Source organism: Macadamia integrifolia, chromosome 4 (assembly GCF_013358625.1).
Source record: "Macadamia integrifolia cultivar HAES 741 chromosome 4, SCU_Mint_v3, whole genome shotgun sequence".
In the NCBI taxonomy this organism is placed as follows: Eukaryota; Viridiplantae; Streptophyta; class Magnoliopsida; order Proteales; family Proteaceae; genus Macadamia; species Macadamia integrifolia.
In genome coordinates this window covers 32426509-32447067 of record NC_056560.1, presented here as the reverse complement: position 1 = coordinate 32447067, position 20559 = coordinate 32426509, and the positions used below count along the sequence as shown (strand labels likewise).

The window sequence follows — 20559 nt, the reverse complement described above, 5'->3', positions numbered from 1 at the left end:
TTTTTTTTTTTTTTTTTGAAATTCCTTTCTAGTCCATAAAATCTTCACGTTCTTATTTGAACTTTAATAGAGGTTATGTTTTACTACTTGACTTATTTTTGGTTAGTTTCCAAGTGGTATGGTTCACAAGAAGTTGGCCAATTGAAGTGCTATTTGTGGCAGGTGTGGGACTTGATAAAACTGGCAGATTATCTTTCAGAGAGGGAGGATATTGACCCTTCAAGAATAGGAATTATTGGTGTATCACTTGGAGGTTGGGTATGCAAGTTATGTGGAAAAAAATTTTGAAGCTTCATAATTGGGATAGTATGAAAACATAGTATATTGATGTAGGAATGCATGCATGGTTTGCCGCGGCAGTGGAAACTCGTTACGCTGTGGTTGTCCCAATAATAGGTGTTCAGGTATGTTGAATTAAATGTTATTGTTTTCTTTTGTTCAACTCCATTTAGTTGGGATAAAGCTTTTTTGTTGTTGGTTTCGTCCATCAAGTGCAACGGAAGATATTAGTATTCATTGCTTGGAAAATGTATCTGACAGAATTTGTACTTCCTGTAAATTTCTTGCAGGGTTTTCGATGGGCCATAGATAATGATAAATGGCAGGCAAGAGTTGACAGTATAAAGCCTGTCTTTGAAGGTGAGCTAACAGACAACTCAAAGAGAAAAGGAAGACCATTTTACTTGGTTTGTTTGTTTGGGTTAATTTAATGAATATGCACTCACTCTCTATCATTCTTGCCTGCATTATCATTTTCTACCTTAAGTTTTTATTTTACACTGACACATGAGTAAGATGAAGATCTCTGGTGCATACTTTAAATGGAAATAGTTTCTAGGGCTGGGGGCTTACAGTTGTGAGAATATAGAGATGGTGTATCCTAGAGAATTAACAAGACGAAATTCAAATGGGAAAATAGGTTTAAATAGATGGTCAATTGAAAGGAGGAGGTTTATTTTTCTGCATGTAGGTATTCAAGGAAGAGGATTAGGTTTTTCAATGGACAACAGCATAAAATTAGGATTCCACGAGAGGAAGGTTTGATACAAGTAGAGGTTCTTGTTGATTAACTACAGCTCCTCCAGACATATAAAATAGGGCATTGAGATATTAACAATAACGGTAATGTGCTGATTTAGTTTGTTATGTAGAGTTGGGTCCACTTGGGAACTTGGTTACATACTTGTGCAGACTAAAACTAATTCCAAACTCTGGAGTTTTTTTCGTCTGTCCTATTGGTTGTGTTTGTTCAGGGATTTTACCTTCTGTTTGTATTTTATTTTGTTTCTATGAAAGCGTATTTTTTTTGAAAGTTTTTACTTGATGTGGGTTCTGGTTCGTTATATGTTTTTGAGTTTGGTTCGTTTTGGTTGTACTTACTACTTGGGTTCTGTTTTAAATAAATGCAAGAGGCTAGATGCATAGTTGATGACATCCATCTGATGGCTCTCCTCAATCGAGGCCAAGCTTGTGAAACATAGATGAGTGACCATTGTATTAAATATTTAATCTCTGCTTATCTTTGTCAGTTGTACCAATCAGGCCGTAATTACGATGTTCCTCTCATGGTCATCAATCATTAATGGGATGCGGGAGGGGAGGGGAAAAGGTTACTGTTATGGTCAAGAAAACTTCGTCAATGAATGCTACCCTGGGGTTTGGTCTACTACTTCTATCAAGATTAAGTTTAATGTGAGAAGGAGCAGGTAGGTGCGACTCAAATCGAATAATCTCCTCATGAGGCTTTTATCATGCTTCCAGCCCCACTCCCTCATTATGTAATTGAAAGGAATGAATGGATGTTCCCATCAGTGAAGCCTTGTGGGCTACATGAACCATAATGATCTCAAAAACCCTCCTAGTCAATTGTCTCTTTCCCTTAAATATCCTTTCATTCCTTTCCTCACAAATTGTGGCGTACAATTAACTGAATCACAATAAGAGTTTACCCCCACATATGCAGAGGGAGACTGAGTTTCCGAACAAAGGCGATTGAATGAAAATAGCCAAAGAAAGTATAATCTACAAATTCTACATCAGAATAGCTTTCAATTCTTTTGGATACCATGCAAATTATTTGTGCCCCATATTTTTGTTTTTTCTGGTTGGGTAATATTTTACCCAGAATCATCTGTTTTTTTTCTTTTTTAGTTGTCTCTGGAAAAAATGCTGAAATTATTTTTTTCTTTGTACCTTTCTCTATGTTGTAGTCCCACAGTTTTTTTTTTCTTTCTTTTTGGAAGCAAGAAGGATAATTGTATTAGCAAAATTAGTAAGCAATCTGCACACCCAGTATGCTGTTAATTGCATTTGCCCACAGCGGGCCCTCAACAAAAAGAAACCCTGCCTCTTCCTACCAAAGTCTATCTACTCATTCTCAAACCCTTCCATTTATTCTTTACACAAAAAGTATCCTCAAAAGTCTGGAACGATTGAACACCAGCATTATACAAGTCTCTTACCCTCTTTCCCTTGCTTACCACTTTGATCAGCCATTTGTTATTGTAACAAGTTCCGCTATTTCTTTCTTTCCATGTCCAACTTCAAAACCATGAAGAGTATCAGTCTCCAAATATCTCCATCCTCCTAGAGAGTGCCACCCACAAACCCCTCCCCCCCAAAAAAAAAAAAAATTTTAAAATAAAATAAAATAAAATAAAACCCCCTCCATCAACATCTCTATTATAGATATAGGGTAGCTCCAACAGATCTTAAGTCATAAGACACCCTCCCTCCAACTGAGAAAGTATAGCTGCAACCCAAAAACAATGATATGCCTCTTCTTCCAGTTCACCACATAACTTGTGTTTGTTATGGTCCATCCCTCAACACACTTACCAAGGTAAGAATCTTGGCTCCTCATGTATTTAATTTCATTTTTTCATCAACTTTACTTCCAGCCAAACATCCTTTTGAGAAGTTTCTTTTATATTTTCTTTCTTGACACCTTACCAATGGAAATTTTATTTTACTTTGACCAAAAGGAGCCCAAAGAATTATAACCAATGGTCTTTGGTGTCATGAAAAAGGTGGGAATATTCAAGTCAAAATTCTCATCAAACTTTACGGATGGAGGGGGTAAATTAGTGCTAGTAATTGTATTGTATGGAAAGAAACTTGAACAGTGAGAATTACTATGTGATTGGAGAAAAAGTAAAGTGCCATGCCTTTAAAGGACTGGTTTACCTGTGCACTGAATGCTTATTGCTGTTAATACTTTCCAGTTTATTGGAAATACATTTGCATACAAGGTTTACAAATATATATATATATATATTCGATAAGTGGGAGAGCCTGTGGCGCAATGGTTAGGTTGCACTATTGCAACATGTTGGTCACAGGTTCAAAATTTGTAAACAGCCTCTTTTGTGAAGCAGGGGGAGTAAGGCTGTGTACACTTGCCCCTCCCAGACCCTGCTGTGGCAGGAGCCTCGTGCACTAGGTTGCTCTTTTGCATATATATCTGACAAAAATCTCTACTTAATTTGTTGGCTGCAGAAGCACAGGTTGATTTGGCCAAGGAGGCAATTGATAAAGAAGTGGTGGAAAAGGTCATAGTTTTGCTTTAGTTGTTTGTATCATATGTTCTCACTCCCTTGGTTGTTCACTTATTTAGTGTTTTTCTCTGATATATGCTTCAATATGCTACAATGGAATTTTGCTTCCTCCAGTTCACTTGTTATACCTGTATTTTGGATTTTGAATTTGCTGATTTTTGTAACTCTTTCAATTTTGAGATTTCAGATATGATGTTTTGTTACCGGCTCTGTTTGTTCTTCTTGTGGTTTTCCTATATTAATCTACATTTTCATTATTCAGCAACGAAGTTTAAGCTTGCTTTAATCTTTTTGTTTTCTTATGATGTTGCTTCCTGGAGCAGGTTTGGGATAGGATTGCTCCTGGTCTAGCTTCCCAATTTGATTCACCTCAAACAATTCCAGTCATTGCACCACGGCCTTTGCTGATTTTAAATGGTAAATCTCATTTCAACCATCAAAAACTTGCATAACTATCATTCAAGAATTAGCTAGCATACTCTAATATATGGGAATATCCTTCCAAGAACTCAAGATTCTTATTGAGCATTCATGCTGTTAAGTTGTTCTAATTCTGATTTGGTCTATAGGGGTGTAATTTGTACCCCTATTGGACCCATTGCATGTTGCTTTACTGGTCTCGGAGATCTCTCACGATAGGGGAGTGTCCCTATTGTGAGAGTTGGTTGTTTTGTTAGTAGGTGATGTAGGAAGGTAGGTCCCCTGTTGGTTTGTGCTTCCTTTTTATTTTCTGATTGGAATTTGGTTAATAATAGGGGGGAAAAGGCCTAGAAGGCAGCGTGGCCTCCACTCCCAGACAGTGAGGGGCAAAATGACCTCCCCACCCCCATGTAAATGTTTGCCAAGATTGTCAAAATGGCCTGGCATAACTCGATTGGTTGGAAACTGACCTGGATACTGGGAAACTTTCCTGCATTTTCAATGCTGGTTCATCTGTTGTCCAACTCTGGCACCAGCTGCTGCAGTAAATCCCTCAGACAGATGCTTCTTCTTCCTCTTCTTCTTCTTCTTATTCTTCCTACTACCATTTTGTGTTTTGAGCAGGAGATTGCAGATAAAGCAACAGCTTAAAGAAAACATAAAAGTTTTGTTGAATGAAAATGGAGTGATGGAGATCTTAAACTTACTTAGACTTTCTGCATAGCAATTTTATCAAATGGAAACTGTATGTCGCGATCTTAAGAGCAAACAAGCTCTGAAAACTGGAACTTGACAGGCTGAAACTCTCTCTCTCACACACACAAACGCTCCTCTCTCTCTCTCATATTCATTAAAACAATTCCTGTTTTCAAGGCGAGGACCATGTTTGACATAAGTTCCATGCATGCACCAAACTTGGCACATAGCCACCTCAAGAACTTCCAATGAAACCTAAGCAGTGGCTAGTAACACTTGAAGAACTTCCAACAAAGGTCATAAGAGAATGCATCCTGCCATATATAGATCTATCTTTAAGACCCATGTCCTAACTGCAATGGGTAGCTAACCCATTAAATCTTCTCATTGGCATCCCTGGAGTTGCTATTGTTATATTTGCATGCAAATTCACCCAGTAACACTGTAGGATATGATATCAGCGCTCTTTGGTGGTTATTTTGTGATGGAAAATCATACACCCTTCTGTATTCTTCAGGCATATCTAAACCAACTTGATTGCAAGGAGCACCTTAAAAAGCATTTCTTGAGAATGCAGCTTTTCTTCTGGTATTCAAAATAGAATTATTGGAACATAAAATCTTTCTGGGTTCTTAATTAGGCTGCTTAAGTAAATCATTTGAGTACAGGTGCAGAAGATCCTCGTTGCCCACTTGGAGGTTTGGAAATTCCAATATCACGAACAAATGAGGTTTATAGAGAGGCAAACTGTTCTGAAAATTTCAAGGTATGGGACCTACTCACTGTTAATCCACTTGGTTCATTTCCCTGTGCTTGCAAGACTCAGTGTTTCAGTGTTCATTGATTCCAAGTATGAACAAGGAGTCATTCATACTGAGAATTCAGTCGAAAACCATTAATTGGAATTTCTTAAAACTCAGGATATGTCCAACTGCAAAAAACCATCTGCTCTTTCAGACCTGCAGCTGGTGTATATTAACATCTCACACGCCAAGCCTATGGGTGCATGGGAGGGAGTGCATTACGGTCTGTTACAGGAAAACCCATATGATCAGGGAGGAGAGAATGTCAATGAGAGAGTGTGAGAGAGCATGCACTACTGGCAGTGTGCACATCATTTTTTCTTGAGAAGCTTCCATATTTTATGCGTTAGCCAGCCTTGAGCACCAGCTGTGAAGTCTCCCTTTTTCTTCTCCCTACACTGTACTAGTGATACTTATTTGCTTTTGATACACATGCTTACATATTTTTTCCATTATATGTGAAGTACAAACACTGACATGCTAGATATGTGATTTTATTTTTTCCTCTTGTTTTAGCGAACCCGTGTTTTTTTCTTTAATTGCAGATGATAGCACAACCTGGAATTGGCCATCAATTTACGCCTTTGATGGTGAAAGAAGCTAGTGATTGGTTCGACAAGTTCCTCAATTAAGATTGTTTTCAGCTCGTCACTACTTTTCCACTGTCATATTCTGAAGCCTGTTTCCAGATTGCTTGGCGTCAACAAAAAGATGTGGAAGTGCATCATATATTTTCATATTTAAATGGTGGTTCCACTTGATCTAATATTGGTCAAATTAAGTTTATTTACCCTGGCCAATTTTTGTTTTCACTGCGTCCTATGAAGTGATGCTTTTGTTTAAACAGTTAGCTTACCATGTTATGCACAATAAATTGTACATTTTGATCACAGGAACCAATGTGGATGTAACTCAATGCCTTGTTTAATGAATCTTTTTTTCATTTTTCATCGAAAAATAAGAAAAAGAAAATAGAGTATACGTATATGATAAAAAGCCACGCAAACCAAAATATTATACCAAAGGTGCATAAGAAAAATGTGAACCAAGAATAGACTATGTATATACGGGATGTCTAATGTCTACCTTCTTGTTCTCATAAATATTTCATATTTGGTCCCCCCAAAAATAAAAATGTTCCGTGTTAATTCTCTACAGACATCATCCTCAGAAATTTTGGATTTAGTAGTATCCACTGTTTTCTAAGTCGGGATGTGAAAAGCAAAATCACAACAGAAGCGGAGAAGAGGTGAAAGGGAAGGGACAAACCACGCTAGAGAGAAATGTTTGTTAACTTCACATTTATCCATTCAGGAAAACTAAGAAAATTGGAAGGATTGAAGTAAAAGAAGGTAAGGGACAAAACAAGACTAATGCTTTAAACATCTGTTAAACTACATTTATCCAATTAGGAAAATAAAGAAATTTGGGTAAAAATTGCCAAGACCCTCCTCGTTTTAGGAGGTCATCTTATCCCAAATCTCCCTCGTGAGATGATAAAAAAGATGAATGGAAGTTACTATCAGTGAAGCCCAGTGGGCATTAAAAGATAATAGCCAAATAAAGTAGAATCAACAAATTCTACATCAAAATAGCCTTCTATACCATGCAAATTCTTTGGGCCCCACATTTTTTTTTTGTATGTTATAGGCCCTTTTTTTCCACTCTATCCTGCCGAGTAACGATACTGGGCACTCGTAGGGCGATGGCCACCTACTCATTGTTAGCTATGGCCCCTCCGAATCTGGATCAGGTCCTTATATGGTGCCTGATCCACACTTAGGATTTCACTCAAAGTAAAAAAACAGTTAAAAGAAGAGAGATTAAGTAGAATCCAAATGTTAATCAAGCACGGTACGAGAATGATCTCGTACGAAGACCTGATCCGGACTCTTGGTGTGTTCTCTTCTTATTCTTTTGGGTTTGATGCGGGGGTAGGGTGTATCTTTGACTGAAAAATCAGAATCAATCAGCTGAATTGGCCAAGACGATCCCAATTCACGTATGGATTCTAGGGTGGTTAGTGCAGAATGACTGATTCTTGCCAATTACGAACTGATTCAGCCTGATTCTTATATGACCCCACATCAGAATTGGCTGGACCCGATTGCAGGTTTTTGAACCTGCTCCTGATACTTCGTGTAGAGCCATATTTCAGGTTAAGATATCATCATGATACACCAAATAAATATGACGACTAAGCCTCGTAGAAGCTTTATGTTGGTATTGGGAAATCCTTAGTGATGACATTAGCCAGGAGAAGACATAGAGATGGGCAATCTTCCCCATGCACCATTGCTGATTGGAATATCATAGAGCATACTATGTTACTCTATAGCATAAGTGGATAGTTGTAGAAGTAACTTATATTTGAATCATACTGGAGCTAGAGACTACAGGCAATTGGCTTGTAACAGGCACAGGCATAATATACAGATTGTAAGCAACTGGATTCTCATTAACTATTCAAACTGTTCCAATAGAATGATTGGCACCACAATTTATTACCTATAAATAGTTGGAACGCTTGGAGGGGGAAAAATCGTAAGACAGCTAAAGCCATGAAGGGCTTATTTACATGCGTGACCTCGAAGCTTGAGATGACCCAGCAGGTGCACTCTGAAAGAAAGGGGGAAAAAACTGTTAGCACAATCACAATCTTCCCCTAATCCATTACACTTTCAAATTCATATTGAAGAAACTGAATACAAGCATCTAGATGAACTCAAAAACCTTCCATGAAAATCAAATCAATTTGTGGAATTGAAAACTAAATAACAAAACAATAAAAGGAAATCTCAAAAATGTATGCTCTGTTTGTTTCATTCTAAAATTTTCCATGTAATTTTTTCTATCTTTTCAATGCTTTTTTTTTTTGGGACTTAAACATTAAAACAAACAGTGGAAAATCCTATTTTACAGGAAAATTCCTCATAGTGTTATGTTTGTATAATATTATCTCACCATCTATGTAGAAGTGTGAGCCTCTATTTTCAATGGTTGTATAGGTGGCTAAGGTGCAACCCTTAATTATGCTCATCCATGAACAAAAAGTTAGAAAGAGAATTGTTACCAAGGTCATGCCCTTTCTTGCTCTTTCTTCCAGAAACTTTGACGGTTTGAAGAAGCTGCCATATAGCTCAGACCATTTCTTGAGAGTTGTGAATAGATATTCAGATCCAATAGTATCGGCCCAAAATACAATACCACCACTGTCATAAGAAAGAGTTGAGAGAGGAATAAAACTGTAAGCCACATGTTCCAAAATTGACAACTTGTCTGTTGATATATATCCTCAGAACATGAAGGAAAAGCTTAAAATGGAGAAGAAAAGTATGATAGAGTGCAAATTCAATATTTAATCAATAATTTTGGGCATTTTCTTGAAAGAGAAAGATGTTATGATCCAATTGTCAAAATTCAATATTGAACCACTTAGGGTCTGGGCTTGAAATAGAAGGAAGCAATCTGGGTATAAGACTTGGTTCCGTCTATCCACTTAAACAGGAAACTGATATTTACATCTTAAAAGCACTCACCGGTAAGCAGGAAAACCCATCCCAAGAACAGATGCAACATCAAGGTCTGATGCTCTAATAACTACTCCTTCATCCATAACACGGCAAGCCTCATTTACCACTGGAAAGAATATCATCTCCAGGATTTCCTGGTCACTCACGGATATTGGCTACAAGAGATAGTCCGTTAAATATGTCAGAAAGTCACCAATCAGATGTACATGATTTTTTATACATGATGTGAGGCTGGACATCAAACTATAGAACTTGTATAATAACTCATGCAAATAGATGTTCGCCAATCAATACAGAGAAACTGAGAAACTTTCATTCTTTTTTATGGATAATGTCAATTATTAATGAAGAGAAAAAAAGGAACCTTTCCACCAGGCATGATGTTTGTAAGTCTTCTAGACTCCTCAATAATTGGAAGCACAGAAGGGTCAGGTTTTGGCTTGCTTCCCTTTTCATATCTGTAATATCCTTTACCATTGTTTTTACCTGAAACAGCAAAAGAGTTGATCATATGGTATAGACATGAAATGGGCTGTGCAATAAGTATACTCGGGTTATCTACTAGGTGGAATTCCCCCAGTACCATTTCGTCCATTTTTCAGCAGAAGTTCAACTACTGGAGATTTGAACGAACGATCTGAGAAGGCAGTTCTAAGTACTTTCCCAGCTGCCAACGCGACTCCATATCCAGCCACGTCCTGAAGCCTGTAAATATAACCACAGGTCCACAACCAACAGTGATACCTCGTCATCCATCTGGAAAACCACCCACATAGATATGCATGCATATATCCAAGCAGAACTCCAACATGTATGAACATGGAAAGGTACATAGATGCAAATAATAATAAGAATATAAATAGATGTATGGGACCAGAACAAATTTAGATTAAAGATATCGATGTGTGGTACCCAACCACAAGGGCTACAAATATTCTGATGTGTTACTTATCAACCAGCAATTTCCTTGCACCAAGGAAATGCTCTTGCCATGGGTATTACTTGAATTGCATAAAGAGCTTTCGGCCATTAACTCAAATAATCAAATATGTGAGTCAAGTTTGAACACAGACATGATGTCAGCCGAACCCCTAAAGCCTGTTGCTGTTGATCAGTATAAAGATAAATGATGACACAGGTTATTTTGAAATCTGAATAAAAAGAGAGATATTTGTGTTGTTACATGTAGGATCATTCTTGGCACTGCATGTTTCCAGAAGATTTTCTCAGCACATCAACCATCTTACACAGCACATCAACCATCTTACACAGAAATGCCGCCCTTGTGCTGATTAAAATCCAAGTTCAGATAATACTATGAAAGGTTGCATGAAATTCAAAATTTTGGAAAATAGACGAGAAACGAGAGAAATTAGATGCTTAAGCTTTGGATGGATGCCAACTCAAGAAAAGAATGGACTATGTGGGCCCTAGAAACAAAGAAAAAAGATATCACAGATCAAGTCAAGATTATGTCTCCCCCTATATCCTGTACTTTGATGCTTATTTAACTCATGTTTTTTATTGGAACACCAAATGGATATGTCATGCACAAACATGTATACATGCAATGAATGGTGTTAAAAGAGCAAGAATTTTACTGGAAAGGGCCCATTGGCATGCCAAAGTTGCTGACTACGCTGTCAATTCTAAATATATCCACACCCAAATTTGCCAAGAGTTGTGCTCCTTGACCATATGGGAAGAAAGCCCGGTTAACCGCAAAACCAATGCAGTTTCCTACCACCACAGGAACCTTCTTTATTAAATTGCCAACTGACATCAGATCAAGGATTGCTTGTGCTGAAGTCTTCTCCGTCCGAACAATTTCCAAGAGTGGCATTACATGAGCAGGACTGTTAATCATAGAGAAAAATAGAATTAAAGCACATGCAAATTGAAGAACTGCTAATCAAAGAGAAAATTAGAATTAAAGCACATGAAGATTGAAGAACAAAAGCATATGAATTAAATAATTAATATGCATGGTGAGAAGAATGATGTTCCCAATATTTTAGCAGCGGAAATCCAACATATTGAGATTGTATTCTTTTTACACTGTGCTGTGCACTTGTGCACAAGAAGCAAACCATTTAATGGCACGCATAGAAAAAACTTATAACTATTCTAAACTCATAAGATATGACATGATGCTGCCATCTTGTAAGCGTTCAAATATTTGTCCAGGAAGATGTCAAAGGATAACACATGCACTAGTATATCAAACACAAAGATGCATAACTATAGCCGCCAAAGTATATGACTAACAGGATGGTTAAGAACTTTTAGCATCATCATTCATTCTGCTTTCCGAAATGATATACCACATTAGTATCAACAATTCAACTAGTGATCTCTGACAGGCTAACTTATGAGGTTGGAACTTGGTATCCAAGTGTCTACTCAATAGAAGAACAAGTTTCTCGCCCAACTAATTAAGTAGTTTTCAACTTTTCATTTACTCTTCTACTCTTCCACCAAAATAGGCTCATTTACCAATTTCAATGCTAGGCAGCCTTCTCGATTGTGACAAGACAGGCAACAAGAATTCTCCAATTTGACTGCAATAATTTGTAGGTCGGTCTATCAACATTTACATTAGCACATGAAAAACTCTCGTGGCTAGAAATTTATGCAAGGCGGGCTCACTTCTGGCAACAACATACACTTGATACCAAACCAAAAACAGATAATTCCAAAAAACTAATGAGCCCCTTTAAAAATTGACTAGTCACATCTAAATAACTACCAGAACCCCAGATGTCCAGCTCGTATCAAGAGCAAACCCCCCCCCCCCGGGAAAAGAAAAAAAAAAAAAGAGAAGAAATGATAGTTGAAAAGACTTGGTGGTAAATGCGATGTGGAAACATGATAGCACCTACGGTATATAATATTTTCAGGCTTTAAGCTGAAATTTGTTTTGAAGATAAAACATCATAGAATTTAGAAAACATCAATCAAATGCTTCATCAATTTGTGCAAAAAAATATGCAGCACCTCATCAAAAGTGAAATTTAAACTCCTGCACACAAAATTTTCAATAGCTTAAATGCTTCCCGGAACAATAAGTAAATTTTCCTTTGAAGAGGGTAAGACCCATAAATCACCATCTACTTCATGGTAATATCACTCTTCAATTGAGAACCTTTGATCATAAAAATGTTGACATCAGCAGTACACTAGTACAGCCAGGTGAAAACATCATCTTCATCAAATTCTCCCTATTAACTTGCCTCTTTGTTACTGAATCTGCATCAATCATTGATGCTTTGATATCAAGACTGAACTTACTGTTCTCGGTTTATTCAAGAGAAAGAGAAAGAACAGAACACTAGTACAGTCATGTCCAATCTGCATCTTCGACAAATGCTCCCCAGTGTTATTGAATCTGCTTTGACTTAATTCATATTATTCATTATCATGTGCCATCTCTCTACTGGTGATCATGTTTATGCACCTCTGTAATCTTACCAATGGGGGGGGGGGGGGGAGAGAGAGAGAGAGAGAGAGAGAGAAAAGAGAAATGCAAATGACCTGAAAAAATGTGCACCAATAATACGATCTTGCGAACTGGTCTTTTCTCCAATTATATTAAGATCAATAGTAGAAGTATTTGTGGCTAAAATACAGTGAGGAGGACAGATCTTCTCAATTTCACTAAATATCGATTGTTTCAGAGGAATGCTTTCAATAACAGCCTGCAAAATGAGAATGAACTTCATAAGACAACTTCCCAACAATTCTGGAGACCAAAAGAAAATAAAAGCACTTCACATGTTTAATGTAGGTCATTCAAAATATCATATATTATGAAGAACAGAAAAAAGTGTAGCATTTTTGCACCGAGGAACTCAGCTAATACCATATGTTATCTACTTTGGGACTCCACCACATTTACATTGTAAAATGGATTTCTCCCTCTCGGTCTCTGAAAAAAGCCTAACGCTCACGAGAAAGAAAGGAGAACCCTATAGTGTCGCCGCCTGGCGTCACGTCGGGCTGCTCCCCCCCCTCCCCATCCTTTCTTCTTCTTCTGCCGTCTCCCCATCCCTTCCACTCCCGTCTTGAATCAGATCTGGTGATGGTCTTGCCGGGATCCCCTTGATCCTCCCTGTAGGACTCGTTGGCTCCTTCCGCCGGCGTTCTCTGGGCCTGCTGCTGCTCTTCTTCAAGTTGCTGCTTCGATCGGTTATTGCTGTGTCACCGTCCATCCACTACTCCGACTTGCTCCTTGTCCACTTCGTTGGCTCCTCGCCCCTCCTCGGCTGAAGCTCGCTGGGACTGTTGCCGCTCATCCTTGAGTTGCCATTGTTGGAGTGTGCCATTGTGCCACTGACCTAGCCATGCTCTCTTATGTATCCTTGGCAGACCAAGCGTTTTCTCACTTTGCTCTCTCATCGAATCGTTTATCTTGGTGGTTTCTTGGCAAGCTCTTTGCATGGCTTGCAACCCGTAAGGTTGCCAGCCACGCTTCGCTGACAACCGCCTTGCCGACGCCCTCCGAAAGGCCGGCACCCCCTTCGCGGATATCTCCTCCGAGAGGCCAGCTTCTCTCTTGGCCGTGGCCCTACGCAAGGCCCATGCCCCGCCACCGTGCCTGCCTTTTCTACCGGAATTTTGATTCATGTATTGACAGCTGGAAGCGGGAGTGATGAGATCTGTTGGTAGGGTTTGGTGGAACCCTACCTGATTTTCCCTGTTTGCCCCTCCTTTTTTGGGCTTCTGGGTTCTTGTTCTGCCCATGTGGGCTTTTGAATTTTATGTTGTTGAGCTTCTGACTCCTTTTATTTATGCCCATGTGGATTTTGTGTTGTATTAGACATGTCATTTGTGACATGTCTTCCTCTCCTCAAGCCCACTGGACAGAGGATGCTGTACTTTTGGACTTTGGTTATCCTTATAGGGTTTGCAATCTCCCTTAGGGGATATATTCTCCCTCCCCCTTCTTTTAATGCATTTATTAATTCACCAAAAAAAAAATTGGATTTCCCACTTCAACATACATAACAGCTTCCAGGATCATAGAAAAATATTGCAACACATTTAATTAACCAATAAACAAGATTTGTTCAAGATGAATAAAACATCTTGAGAATCTATACACCTTGAAAAAAAGAACCAAAGCATTCATTTTGCACTCTAATTGAATTTATTAAACATAAACTTAGTGCTAGGGTCATTAACAGAACTGAGAAGATGGCCCACCTCTATAACCATATCCACGTTTTTAAATTCTGAGTAATCCAGTACTCCTTTCAGAATCGAGAGAGCTTTCTCTGCCTTATCCCGTGTCATTTTTCCTTTTACTACCAGACCTTTGAGATTTTCTGGAACACATGTTACAGATTTCAACTTATAAGTACAAAATTCAACAGAAATATGATATTTGAAATTATTAATCACATGCAAATGATGTTGACTAAGTGATCTCTTTGGTCATTCTACATATTCTGTATGGACAATGCATTCCTAAGAAGTTAGGGCTCACTAATGGACAAAAACCATTAATTGTAAGAAGCTTCTATAAGGAAAAAACAAGGAAAAAAACCTTCTATAGCTTTCATCCCCTTCTGCAGGTACTCTGCATTGACTTCCTTGAGAATGACTGATATATTGCTAAGGATAAAAGCTGTCGCTATGCCAGAACCCATAAGACCTCCACCAATAACAGCGATTTTCTTAATATTCCTTGGTTTGAGCCCAACATTCGTAACATGAGGTACCTGCACAATGTACAAGCAAGGAAAATTCACTCAGAAAGTATAGTAGCCGAGCCATTTTATCAAATAAAGAAGCACCAGTTGATTTATTTTTTGTTGGATCTTATGTAATACGGGTACTTTCGGAACTGTCTTTATATTAAGTTGTCCTAAATTGTATTTTTCCTTTTTTACCTTTTACCTCCCTAGGGTGGATTATGTACTTTCCTAAGATATTATCTTGAACCTAATATAGGTGATAGGTGAAAAGAGCAAATGGCTCACTCACGATTTGCACTCTTCACTCACTTTCTCCTCTCAACTTTTCTCCTTCTTCTTCGTTCCTCTCTTCTCTACTTCTCCCTCATCTCTAAACTCAATCTCTTTGATTTACAACTTTTTTATCATATATTCATATGTCAGATTGAAGTACTAAATTAACACTAATACATCATGCCTTGGTCACAGTTCCCCAAATGCCATGGCCATGGGATCTCAAGTAGTTATAATATGGTACCAATCTATTCCAACATTGAACAAAAAAACAATTGAATGGATAATAAAGAAGATTAGATATACTAAGGGACTTAAGTAAATCCATCACTGACAAACCTATCAGATAATTGTCAATGTGGCTATCAAAATACCACTTCAATTCATCATTCTTGCATTTATCTCTGGAGTATATCTACCAAAAGCATAGAAATGCAGCAGTTTATAATCTGACAATGTTCAAACAGAAAAATTTACCAGCATTGAAAATAACTTTATGGCCATACCAGAGAATTTATGGTTGCTATTGGGAAGTCTGATACAAAAACATGCAAATTTCAATTATGTCACAGAAAAGGACACACTTTTTGGAAAAAAAAAATCACTTCCTATTATCTTACACATGGATAAAGAATATTCTCCCAGTTATTCATGATCAGGCATGTCAACATCTTGGATCCAACCATATCCATACCCAGACCATGTCTATAACATCAGGTCCAGGTATTCTTTGATCTAGAATCTAAGAGAATGTAAATATAACCTCACAGCTCAGAAATCTCATAACTAAGAATGAAATGGAAGACAAGGAAAGAAAACACAGAGAGGGAAGAGAGATAGAAATTAGACGTCCATGTATACAGAGAGGTTCACCTTAGATGTTGCACGTTGAGAAAAGAAGGAATGAACAAGACCCTGTGAAGTGCTTGATAACACCAACTCTTTGAATACTTTTGACTCCTACAATCACCAATATTCAGAATAGTCAATGATTAAACATGTATTGGAAGAAAGAGCAACTCAAACATGATTTGAACATCTTAGAAATAAATACATGGCAAAAGTAATCATTTTTCCTTTTCTAGATCTTAGGCATGCTTTTTCCTGTGCATACACATTCCCTACCTCCCCTTTTTTACTAGCTTCCCCCTATTTTATTCCTTGTTCCCTTCTTACCATACTCGAACTAAAAGGAGGAGCTTTAAAAGATACGGAATTTAAAACACTAGAACTCTGGATAAATTCACCACAACAGGGGACAAATGGACTAGATAATTCAGACTACTGTAGCGAACTGCAAATACACGAAACTTTTAAAAGGCCCTTAAAGCAGATATACCTTCAAAACACCAGAATATCCTCCAGAAACAATGCCTTCCTCAATCGCATCAAGGCATACTTGATGCTGGGGCATATTGGGAGCAGTCTGCCTTGCCTCCTGTCGAGCTCTTTTTATCACCTCACGTGCCTCAGATAGGGAACCAAGTCTGTCAGTCCTGCGAAGAGAAGATACCCAGGGTCTGCGCTTTTCAGCAATGTCTAAAGCCCAGCGTCGAGATGCACGTAGCAACTCTTCGGAAGATACAACATCATCAATAAGACCTAGCTTCTTCCCTTCTTCAGATGTTATTGATTTGGACTTCTGTAAAGGATTAGAAGCACAATATGATCAGCTCCACCTGAAACTTAATCTATAAATTCAACATACACATGTATGGAATTTTTATATTTTTCTGGGGGGTGGGGGTGGGCTGGTGGGGGGACCTACTGTCCACCCAAAAGTTGGTTTCGCTTCCCTTCAATCCATTTTTATGGTGGCATCTGGCTATCTACAAATATTCAAAAGCAGAGCTCCATCTCATGGCTGACAATCAGGAAAAAAAATGAATTACCACAATTTTCCCATCTGGGTTAAGGTCCCCAAGTCTTCAACTATGTTTTAGATTGGGTGACAAATGAAAATGGCCACAAGGTGTTTTTCAAATTTTCCTCCAATGCACTTTGACTATGGTACTGGAAACCTGAGAGTCATGTCATCAGAACTTCTCAAAGAGGAAACTGAGCGAGTCATTGAAAGACTTTTAGGTGCTTACTTTCAAAGCCAAACTCATGGAAGTTCTGATGTCCAACGCACTCTAGGAATAAACAGATGATACATCAAGTTATGGCAATGTAGCAATTAACAATCCACAGCGAGGAAGCTTTGTTGGGCTGAACATATCTTCACAATAGATATGACCAAAGTACACCATAAAGCTTCAACGAAGTTAAAGGTTTCTTTCATTGGGTGGGTGGGTGGATGGGTGGGTGCTTGGAGCTTGCATGTAGAATCTTTTCAGCATCTATATACCTAAGCCCTTCCTATATATAAGGACAGGGAGCAGGCTTACCAGCATCATTTCAACAGCCTTTGATACCCCTACAAGCCTCGGAAGACGTTGAGTACCTTAAATGTAAATAGCAGTTGCTTAAGTCAATGCTGCATTAGAAATAGCACAACCATAATCTGACCTCAAAATAAAACTTAACATGCAAAAGAAAGAATTCAGTACCTCCAAAACCAGGAATAACTCCAAGCGTTAACTCTGGCAAGCCAAGTTGAGCTTTTGGAGCAGCAATACGTGCATGGCATGCCTGTATATAGTTAATCAGACGGGATGAACGACTGAACTAAGTTAACATCTTGAGAGCCATAGTTATAAGAGGAAATAAAATGAGCTGGTCATTTAATAGGGGATTTTGGGGGAGGGTGGGAAGGAACCAAAAGAAAAAAAACCGAACCAGTGCCAACTCTAAGCCACCTCCAAGTGCAAGCCCTTCGATAGCAGCAACAGAAGGCTTTTCTGCATCTGGAATTAGAGCAAGGGAGACAAGGCTATACATTAGAAGAAACCTCTCTAGATCATTTTAGGAGTTCCCATTAAAAGTAAATGAATTCATCGTCATATAAGCATCATAACACCACTAAAAAAACTCAAAAATATGAGTCAGGTAAAGACCTTCCATTGCATTGATTGAAAGATCCACCGTAACATCAGGCAGCCGTGAAATATCCCCTGCCAAAGCAAACAACACATTTGATCACTTCCCTAAATCTCTGGGCATCAAACCCTTTCAAGTCACCACTCGTTTAATTGCATAGATTACAGCGAATGAGTTGTACCATCTTTGTGAATCTTCTCGAAAACGCTGATGTCAAAACCACCAGAAAATCTCCTGCCTTCACCTTTAGAAGAAGAATAAGCCACAATCAGACATCCAAATAAAGGTTAATGATCAATCACCCTGCTTCATTTGAAGACCTGAAAATGTGATCCTAGATTCCTAGTATGACTCACTAAAGGTGAAATGTAATACATGCTCAAATGAGAAGCATAAGTTTATAAGACGAAGTATTGTCAAACATGGTGTTTGGAAGTTGTGTAATACACAGTTTCACAAGACGAGTTACTGTTTGTTATTTCACAGTGATTAGAAAGCTATTTATATGTATTACGCAGAACCTAAGGAAATGGATTAGAATGATGATAACTTTTAGAAGAAACACAGGTTTCAATGGTGAAATCCAGAAAGATTTTAAAAAGAGGTTGATTTTCTTCATCCAATTGAGCTATTAGTTATTTTATTTATTTTTTTTTTTTTTTTGTCAAATTGGTACTATTGGATCTTAGGAAATAGAATGGGCTTCCAATGGGAATAGTAAACAGAATTTTCTCAGCATAATGACAAATAAAATACCTGTGACGCTTCACAGAGTTTCGTTATTCAGCCACTCTTGGAAAGAGAGAAAGCTTATGTGGTGATTTTTGTTCTTGGTCATATTTGGATCAATTTTGGGGTGGAGGTGGAGGTGGAGGTGGAGGTGGAGGTGGAGGTGGGGGTGTGGGGGTGGGGGTGGGTAGTGATAAGATGTCTAGAGTTGCTAGAGATCATTATTATGTTGAGGATTCTAGACAGGTCACCAAATTGGAGGCCTTTCATTGCATCTCAATTGACTATTTTTTGAGATATTGGGATTTAAAGGCCTCCTCTAATGCAGCATCCACTCAGATTCATCATGTCTGTGCCCCCCCCCCCTCTCCATGTCACTAAGCTTAATGTTGATGGCAGGTCTTTGGTTATCCTGGTCCAAATAAGTATTAGAAGTGTCTTCACCAATCATGAGTTTTATCTTCTTGGTCTTTACAGGTCCTATTGGAAGATCTGATTCCATCATTTCTGGTTAAGGTGATTAATAAGGGTTTGGAAGTTTCCTCAACTAGTGGGTGGATGAACAGGATTATTGAAGGTGACTCGATGCAGGTGATCAGATAGCTTCAAGTTCATTCAGCCCCAGATCCTACTTTAACTATGAATAAAGACCTAATAACCAATGTTTGCTCACTTATGTATGATGTAGAACTGACTCAAAAAAAAAAAAAAAGGATTTGCAGTCCTTTGTAACTGTGGGTTGATAATTGTATGTAGTTGTGCTGCTATTTTATTTTAGCCTGCTCTTTTCTTTTTCTCCATCAATACTATTATTACTTATTCCCCCGGATCCTCTCCCTCAGTTGAATTGAGGAGAGGGATAGACACATAAGCCAATCATTGAATCATAATAAAACAATGTCATCATGATGCAATGACTGATTTATGTGTCTATCTCTATCTCTGTATTCAAATTCAAATTAAAAAATAAAAAATAAAATAAAATAAAATCTTTTCTATTCATTTCTTGACAACCAAAGTAAGCCTAGACAATACGATCATTATGAAGCTTAACTGGGGGAGATTCAATCAAAGCAACGGTTTTCTAAGGGTTACCGGTTACAACAATAGCTTTAACATCATCTCTTTTCATCGCTTCGGCATATATCTCCTTCAAACCAAGAAGAACTGCATTTCAAATAAACAAAAAAAAATACTTCCAAGTATTAGCAAACCGTTCCAAATAATGGACTAAAATTCAGAAATAAGGACGTAAAAATCTTCCAAAATGATTGACATTAGAACGCAAAAAGGCAACAAGGAACCAAACGCACTTTTAATGCATAATTGAAAACACAGTAGATCGGGCAACCATGCCAAAACAATGCGTAATTAGAAAGCATAAAAAATAGAGGGATCTGAGGCTTACTTGCTGGAGCTAACGCATTAACGGGAGGATTAGAAATCCTGATGACAGCGACTCCATCGCTTCCGACCTCCATCTTGAGTGGCTTATCCGCCATGGCTACGACTCAGCAGAATCAAATTCAAAGATAGGGTTCCTCTAGCAGAAATTCCGAAGCTGAATCGCAATGGAGAGAGATAGAGAGAGTAGAGAGGCCGAAGGTGTCTTTTCAGCGAAATGATTGTCGGAAATCTTTATAAAGTTTTAGAGTCTTTAGACCCCTCGTGTAATTTTAGTCAGCCCTCCTAAGCAACGACCAACGTTTACTCTAGCCATTCCACGTCAAACAAGTCATGTATAACTACTATGTTTACCGCCCCCAAAAAAAAAAAAAATTTACCCACCCTTGGATTTACGGTACGCATTTTCCACGTCTACCTAATAGTCAATTGAAAAAAATAATATATTTTAATAAAAAAAGAG

General features: G+C 38.1%; 2 protein-coding genes across 2 annotated transcripts in view; one reads left to right on the top strand and one right to left on the bottom strand.

Moving 5' to 3' along the window:
* LOC122076061 (putative hydrolase YtaP) overlaps window positions 1–6368 on the top strand; it is a 15581-nt gene extending 9213 nt beyond the window's left edge. Inside the window, exons 6-12 of the mRNA XM_042641345.1 lie at window positions 107–253; window positions 334–404; window positions 570–639; window positions 3499–3551; window positions 3881–3974; window positions 5342–5439; window positions 6022–6368. Coding sequence (XP_042497279.1) covers window positions 107–253; window positions 334–404; window positions 570–639; window positions 3499–3551; window positions 3881–3974; window positions 5342–5439; window positions 6022–6108 — 620 coding nt within the window. The 3' untranslated portion in view covers window positions 6109–6368. The remainder of the gene's footprint in view (window positions 1–106; window positions 254–333; window positions 405–569; window positions 640–3498; window positions 3552–3880; window positions 3975–5341; window positions 5440–6021) is intronic.
* A 1539-nt stretch (window positions 6369–7907) lies between these two features.
* LOC122076058 (peroxisomal fatty acid beta-oxidation multifunctional protein AIM1-like) lies at window positions 7908–20325 on the bottom strand. The gene is made up of 18 exons (XM_042641342.1): window positions 20101–20325; window positions 19788–19859; window positions 18145–18207; window positions 17981–18037; window positions 17763–17830; window positions 17534–17615; window positions 17372–17427; window positions 16321–16623; window positions 15855–15941; window positions 14558–14732; window positions 14215–14336; window positions 12544–12707; window positions 10611–10865; window positions 9593–9714; window positions 9374–9495; window positions 9016–9164; window positions 8550–8688; window positions 7908–8095 (listed from the first exon to the last, which is right to left on the bottom strand). The coding sequence occupies exons 1-18, from the start codon at window positions 20192–20194 to the stop codon at window positions 8051–8053; spliced, it is 2175 nt and encodes a 724-aa protein (XP_042497276.1). The 5' UTR covers window positions 20195–20325; the 3' UTR covers window positions 7908–8050.
* Between the last annotated feature and the right edge of the window lie 234 nt (window positions 20326–20559).